The 7,360-nt window shown below is 37.9% G+C and overlaps 1 protein-coding gene across 1 annotated transcript; it reads left to right on the top strand.

Annotated features, from left to right (window-relative positions):
- The first annotated feature begins 454 nt into the window (after positions 1-454).
- On the top strand, positions 455-3,460 carry LOC127234146 (serine protease inhibitor Kazal-type 7). Its single transcript, XM_051200922.1, has 4 exons — positions 455-570; positions 1,465-1,490; positions 1,926-2,050; positions 3,390-3,460. The coding sequence occupies exons 1-4, from the start codon at positions 510-512 to the stop codon at positions 3,433-3,435; spliced, it is 258 nt and encodes an 85-aa protein (XP_051056879.1). The 5' UTR covers positions 455-509; the 3' UTR covers positions 3,436-3,460.
- Positions 3,461-7,360: the final 3,900 nt, after the last annotated feature.

Here is a 7,360-nt window from a genome sequence, read left to right as displayed (position 1 = left end):
TGTCATGTTTGCCAGACCCCATCATGCTTAAGGGGTTCACTGCTTTCAAAAGAAAATTATTTTCTCAGGAACATACCTTAACCTAAATGTAGGAATACTATGGTTTGCCTGTGTTTAATACCTTCCTTTGGAGTAAAATAAACTAAGCAGGTAATTTCCTTTCGTTTCATAACTAAGACAAGAAACCCTTGTCTTAATCTCTTCTGAGAAAAGCTTAGTATAAGTAACAGTCCTACTTATGCAACACACAGAAAAATACCCTTCACCTCACAACACCTCCCTGTTAGTGAGAAGGGAAGTAGTAATTAACTGACAAATGCTACAGCACTACTCAGGGTGTGGCATGCTTTGAGAACTTCTTGGGTCCAACACTGACTTTGGATGATCTCACAGGAAAGGTGGAGAAACCGAAGCATTCCGTATAAATATGACCCCTCTCTTAGTGCACAGCACAGTCAGCTTTAAGCCAACCTCACACCACTAAAGTCCTCAGCACAGCACTCTCCACCATGAAGCTTGTTGGGGGCCTCCTTGTGCTCTTCACAGCAACCTATTTCTGCAACAGCTCAGGTGAGTTGGGTTAGACAGGGTCACACATAGTCCTGAAGAACTTTTCTTTTTCCAAACATTTCCTCTTAGATTCTCATACATAAACATCTGATCAAGAGGGTTTAATGTGAGGAGCAGTTTTGGCTTGGGAGAAGGATCATAGTTCTAGCTTTACTTTGAGGGAGTGGTATTTAATGCCCTCCCTTGAAAGGATTTTTACTTGACCCATGGACAAAAGGGTCCTAATTTCTTTACAAATTCTGTTACATAAGGATATCTATATCAATAGATGGCTACTCCTCAGTACAGAGATACAGAGTCCTTAGGTGTCTTCATGGATCCATCTTGGAGGATCAAAACAAACCATACTTCTCCAGAAAGCTCAAATTGACAATTTAGCTTTTAAATTGTGAGAAGAGGTTTAGCTAAACTAAATTTCTAACATGTTGGAGACATTCATTTACTTTTATGTTTGCTGGTGTGACACAGGATTCCACTATGTAGTCCTAGCTGACCTGGAACTTGCTATGAAGATCAGGATGACCTTGGACTTAGAGAAATCTGCCTGCTTTTGCCTCCAGTGTACTTTGATTAAATGTGTGCTCCAACACATGTGGCCGTTTGCATTTCTTTATGTTGATTAATAGAGCAAGTATATCAATGATAAGGATTCGTTGGCAAATGACTTTGTCAAGTATACCATAGGCTCTAGAAAGAATAAATAAATTTGCCTTCCTGACTCAATGGCTTACCCATGGCTATTCAAGTTTACAATCAAACAGCTGTGATTTTCCATAATGACGGAGTCATTGCCAAAAGAAATGAACAGTCTTTGACTGAAAGGCAGAACAATATTGATTAATGAAGTTCCAGATTTACTTTATTTTTAATATTTCCATTGTATTTGTCTTCCAGAAGTTACCACTCACCCTTCACCAACGGTAAGTGTGTTGAACAAAATTTTCATTTCAATTTCTATTGGCTATCACTTAGTCAAAATATACATCTGTCATATGTTTAGGGAAATCAACAGAGGAGACAAACACAGATGAAGAAATGTTTTCCCCATTTGTAAATAGATATGATAGTAGAACTTCTCTTATCGAAGTGTCCTAAATATTAAATAGTGGGAAATCGTGTCATACTAAAGTTAAATGTCTGATACAGAAATGCTCAGTGATTGCTCACTGAGTGTGGCATTGAAAGGAAGGAAGGGTGCTGGAACTACTGGTATTTATTATGATGGTAGTGTCACTATTTATAGCTTCAGCACCATCAGAACACCTGACATGAGAGAGACTTCAGCTCTTGTAGCCTTTCTAGTTGATCCAAGATAGTATTTGAGAAAACCAGGACATTTTCTTGTGTCTAACCAGGTGGACTGCGACATATACAAGAAGTACCCAGTGGTAGCAATCCCCTGCCCCATTGAAAACACGCCAGTTTGTGGTTCAGACTATATCACCTATGGGAATAAATGCAAGTTGTGTACAGAGATCTTGTGAGTATCAAATATAAAGAGTTTGTATCTGGGAACAATGTTCCCTACTCAAATCTTTTCTCTCCCTTTCCAAGATCCATCTTAATTATTTATAGTCTACTCATTTCCATACAGAATAGAGGGTGAGGAAAAAATCCAGTTGTAGCTGAATCAGACTAGGGTTGGGCCAGCTATTCTGCCAACTTGAACTGCTCCTATCCCACCACATAACCCTAATTATTGTAACTCTAGGAAGTCATGAGTTTTCAAACTCATATTTTGTAACATAGAGTCAAATAAAGAGTCACCAAATAGGTTAAAGTGGCCATTCGGAACCAAAGTTAAAGTTTTGCTACTTTAAAAAGTCAAGTTCCATGTAACTTTCTATGTGAAGAAAGATACCTGAATAATTGGATGTGTGGAATCCACTATGTCACATAATTTCTGAAATTTTGAACAGCTTTATGCATCTGGACTTTATTCTCAAGTTTTTATAGCCTCTAAGTAAGTATCAGTAGTTTTAAAGAACAATAGGCAATGAAATTGATTGGTTTACCTCTTTCCTAAAATAAAGGATGCAGGCTGTTATTATTGAATCAAAAGTCCATGGACATGCTTTGTTTAGGTATTTTGTTCGGTCTGCACAGTATTTGGAAGAATAGTAATTAGGTAGGTAAATTTAAAGTATAAGATGAAGCTTAGCACTTACTATCTTATACCAAATTCACTTTTTGTCATTGTTAACTATCCTTTAGCCACCAGCATTGAGACACTTATGTCTTGTGTTCTCCTCTTTGTGGTTATCTTAGCAAGTTAGAATAGCAAGTTGGGCCTGAGCCCAGTGAATATGACTATGCACACATTTCTGTTTGAGAAGTTTCCTTTCAAAGAAGGAAATATTCTTTAACACAGATGCATATTCAGCCCTGGACCAAGAAACTGGGCATAGTCAAGGCCAGGGGCCCCTGAGAGGGAAACATGATGGAAGTCTCCTTCAGTATCTCAGTATCCAGCTCCATCATTGCCATCCTGACCAAGAAAAACTGAGAGACGAGCTACCTCAGCTTCCTTCTGTGGGGTCTACTTTGTTCTTTGTTCTTTCAGTGCCTGGGGTGATGTTCTTGCTTCTGAGATCGGTAGAAGAAGTAGATTGTGATAGATTATCACTGAAGCAGTGAAACTCTCCTCTCTGGAAACAGCATGATGTTCAGGAACTCAGTCTTCCTTTCTGGAAATAGGTTCTACTCCACAGTCTTGTTCGTAGCCATAAATTACTTCATAGCTTTTGCTTTTTAACTTCCTTTCAACTTTTATATGTTCCTGATTATGTTGAAGTCTTGTTAATTCTATCTTCCCTCAGGAGGAGTAATGGGAAAATTCAGTTTCTTCATGAAGGGCACTGTTGATTTCTCCATGGACAAAGAAAGAACAATGATGTCCCCATCGTGTGTATCATAGTTGGGTTCTGGCAGATTCCCTTCTTTGCTGATGTTCTGATGGGGTTGGATCTAGATTCAGCCATCCTCACTGACTGTGCAACCTTTGTGTTCATCCTACTGACTCATGTCTCCTGTAAAATAGCTTTATTTTCCTATTTAAATAATAATAAATAATCTTTCCAGAAAGCTTAGTTTACTTCTGTTTGTGTTTGTTTCATAGGTAAGGTGTAATGTAGCTCAGTAATAACGGAAACTAAGAAATAGAAAATTATTGTTCAGATGAACTTCTGAACAATGAACACACAGTAGTTTTCAAAAACAAACGCACTCTGACCACATTCAAGATGCCTTCACATAGATATACAAGTGCCAGGTAACTCTTCCCTGTCTTCCAGTCTATAACCACCATGTATGGATGATACCAGTGTTCCAGTCTACAACTACTGTCTATGTATTTATTATATTGGTGTTTATTTTCTCCAAATATCTGGAGGGGATAGTTCAGTTGGTAAAGCATGAGAGCATGGGCTTGATCCCCAGAATCAATATTATCCCAGTGCTGGAGAGGTAGGCACAGGTGGGTACCTGAGGCTTGAAGGTCAAACAGTCTAGCCAAATCAGAGAGCCCCAGATCCTAGTGAGAGGCTCTGATGAATGGAAACCAAGGATAACCATTGTCTTCACTCATATACAATCACATGTTTATGCATACTAACACATGTGTGAAGACAAAACATGCAAACATACTATGTAAAATGTATAAACAACAAATTAAGTAAAAACTTTTATAAGATAAAAACTACTTGATTACTCTGTAGACAGAACAGTTCAGAAGTGAACATTATCCTTTGTGTGTGTGTGTGTGTGTGTGCACGCATGTTCATGTGTGTTTAATACAAAAGAAAAAGAAGAATGCTTTTCAAAAATTTTAAAAATAAATACACAGCCTTTAAAGACCATTGATTACTATCCAGCCTCCACAATTGAATTCTGTTGTCACCCTTGAGTCCTCTACATGAAACAGTTGAACTGTCTCAATCCAGTGACTTATATACAGCACCCAGGCTTCTGTATCCCATTTTTTTTAACCCATTTGTTGCACATAGATGGGAGCATATGTGCACCAAATGGCGGTGACCCTGGCTTTCCCTTTTATCTGTTTCTGAAGCCATGGAACAGCTAATAAGATGAGAAACACCACCACCCACTGCCTGGATTCTCCATATCTTTTCAAGGCCTAGTGATGTGGAAAGCATGTCACTATGTTGATTGCAGAAAGGACCCAAAGAACAGTCACTTGAAGTGTGAGAATTGAAAGAAGATAGCAGGACATTGTAGTTTGTAGGTGGCTCAGATGTTTTGCTGTTCTACACATGTCTATAAAATGTAACTGGAACCAATTGCTCTAAGACAGGAGCCATTGGCCTGTGATTAAATTTCTCTTGATGAACTGGCAAGAATATCCATTTACTGTTACAAAGACAACACAATGATGTTGAGTATCACATCTGGGTCAGATTAGGTGTATCTCAAGTATGAGAAATCAGACTTGGCTTTCAAAAATTTATAAGTATTTATTTTTTTACTTTGGGTGAGTAATTTGCCTATATATATATATATATATGCATAAGAGGCTATGGGATCCCTCAAGAGCTGGAGTTCTGCATGACTGTGAGCTTTTAAGTGGGTTCTGGGAATGTAACCTGGATTCTCAGCTAGAGCAACAAGTGCTCTTAATTGCTAAGCCCTTTCTCCAGCACAAGATTTCAGATTTCTACTCACATTACTGACAGTCTGTCTTGTGATCTTGGCCTTACACTTGTTCAACAGTGTCACATTCAAAAGATTGGGAAAAGGTCTTACAAATAGGAACACTGATTTCAATGATGACATGTATCATATATGACTGTACTCTCCCTTATGTAACCCTTTTTTTGCATCCATTTCCTAAAATAAAACTGCTGAAGGTTTTGCAAGACTTTCCTTCTCCTCATTGGAGGATTAAATGGCATCAACACACTTTGTCAGAGTTATGCACAGCAAGCAACAAACAAGATTTCAGGGTGACACACAACTGCACCTTTAAGTAGCAATCTGTGCCCTAGACCTTTAAGTAGCAAAAACCAAAGGAAAAGTCTGATAGCAGCCACTATTCCAATATATATGATGGTCCCTGTAATAATCAGATGCCACCTAGCCTGCAACTCAGCAGTAGGCAGAAAGAGAAGGAATGAGATAAGAATAGACAGGGCATCCCATATTTACATGTGACCTGCAGAATCACCATGCTAACCTAGTGGTACCATGTGCATTTGTTACTTTTCTCTCATATATAAGATAAATTGGTGTCTTTCATACCTCAAAGCAAGGGTCAAGTTGAGGAAAGGTTCACAAGTTCCTAATCAACCTGTTCAAATCAGACAGTTAAACTCTTTTAATGGCTTTATGTTTATTTGATATCATTTATGAGAAATCTCTCATTTCAAATAGAATTTGAAAATTTTTAAAAGTTTTTAGAAACATAGATATACACCAAGCAGTGTCTCAACTGAAGCTGGGGTGATGAGATATTCTTTTCTTAAGATGTGTAGTTGGATACAAAGAGATGACCAGGAGTTTTTTTTTTTTTTAAGTGTGGCTGGGTGTTTAATTTTCATATCTCTCATAGGGCTAGGTCTATCCTGTTATACCACCTAAGAAACACAGGTCAACTTTTATAGGGGAGTTCTCAGATTAAAAGCAATGGGTTGACGACATGAATAGCTGGTGGAGATAAAGTTTGATGCGACAGGTCTGTGGCTATTCACTAGTGTCTTGTGGGAAGCAGGAACTGAGTCTGGCCTCTGCTTTTCTTAGAGATTGACTGGTAACAGCAGTACTCACTATGCATACACACGTCCCAGAAGCCTCCACCAGAACACTCACTCACCACTGAGCCTGTTGTAAAACAAAACAAAACAAACAAACAAACAAAACAAAACAAAGGATACAGTGATGGTCACACATTGTTCCACATTCCTCACTCTGGTGATTTTACTCTTCCTTTATTGAAAATGTCTCTGGTTAGTCATGAACATTCGTTCTTAAAAGTTTAGGACCATGCTAAGGAAGAAAAGCTCATGAATACTGAATCACCCAACACAGTTGTGCAATGGGAAAATTTTAAAAAGTTCCTGTCATCTACTATAACTTAAAAAAAATGTGTGTGTGTGTGTGTGTGTTTGTGTGCACATATAGTTGCAGGAGGCCAGAAAATGGACTTGGAAGCTGGAGCCAGAGTTACAGGTGGTAATGAGCTGCCTGATATGAGTGCTGGGACCTGAACTTGCATCCTCTGGAGGAATATACTCCGTATGACAGGGCCATCTTCCCAGCACCATGCAAATAAAGAAGAATATTTTGTATTTACCTTTTTCATTGTCTTCTTTTGTTGCTAACAAATAAGGCCAATGTGGTTATATTCATTTTCTCTTAGTTATATAAAATCATACATTTCATTTTTACATTTTTATAAATGCATGTAAATGTGTATTTTAAAGTTGCTTTGAAGTTTACCACATTCACTTAAAACTGACTGATAAATACAAGTTAGCCAAGGAAGATAGTTGGAGGAGGGGTTTGAGTGGGAGTGGGCAAAGTTATCATGGGATTAAGAAATAAGAGACACACACACACACAACTTAAAACTAGAGTCCACAAAAGGGAGGCAATACGTGATGCTTTTTTTTTTTTTTTTTTTTTTTTTTTTTTTGTGTGTGTGGTTTATTTTACTAGACATAATTCTCAAATTTTCCTGTGAATTCCATGAGTTCATTTTTCTTCACAGCTGAATAAACTTCTATGTGTATATGCAAAAAGTAAAAAAGAAATGAGTAGCATGGTAAGGAAACAC

The sequence above is a fragment of the Phodopus roborovskii genome, unplaced genomic scaffold, assembly GCF_943737965.1.
Source record: "Phodopus roborovskii unplaced genomic scaffold, PHOROB, whole genome shotgun sequence".
Taxonomy (NCBI): Eukaryota; Metazoa; Chordata; class Mammalia; order Rodentia; family Cricetidae; genus Phodopus; species Phodopus roborovskii.
This window is presented reverse-complemented; position numbering and strand designations above follow the sequence as displayed.

What these genes read in the sequence shown, in the direction of transcription:
- LOC127234146 (XM_051200922.1), top strand. Translation starts at nt 510, where the DNA reads ATGAAGCTTGTTGGGGGCCTCCTTGTGCTCTTCACAGCAACCTATTTC. An exon ending in CTATTTCTGCAACAGCTCAG is followed by an intron (nt 571 to 1,464) that starts GTGAGTTGGGTT and finishes TTTGTCTTCCAG; the next exon opens with AAGTTACCACTCACCCTTCA. An exon ending in AAGTTGTGTACAGAGATCTT is followed by an intron (nt 2,051 to 3,389) that starts GTGAGTATCAAA and finishes ATCTTCCCTCAG; the next exon opens with GAGGAGTAATGGGAAAATTC.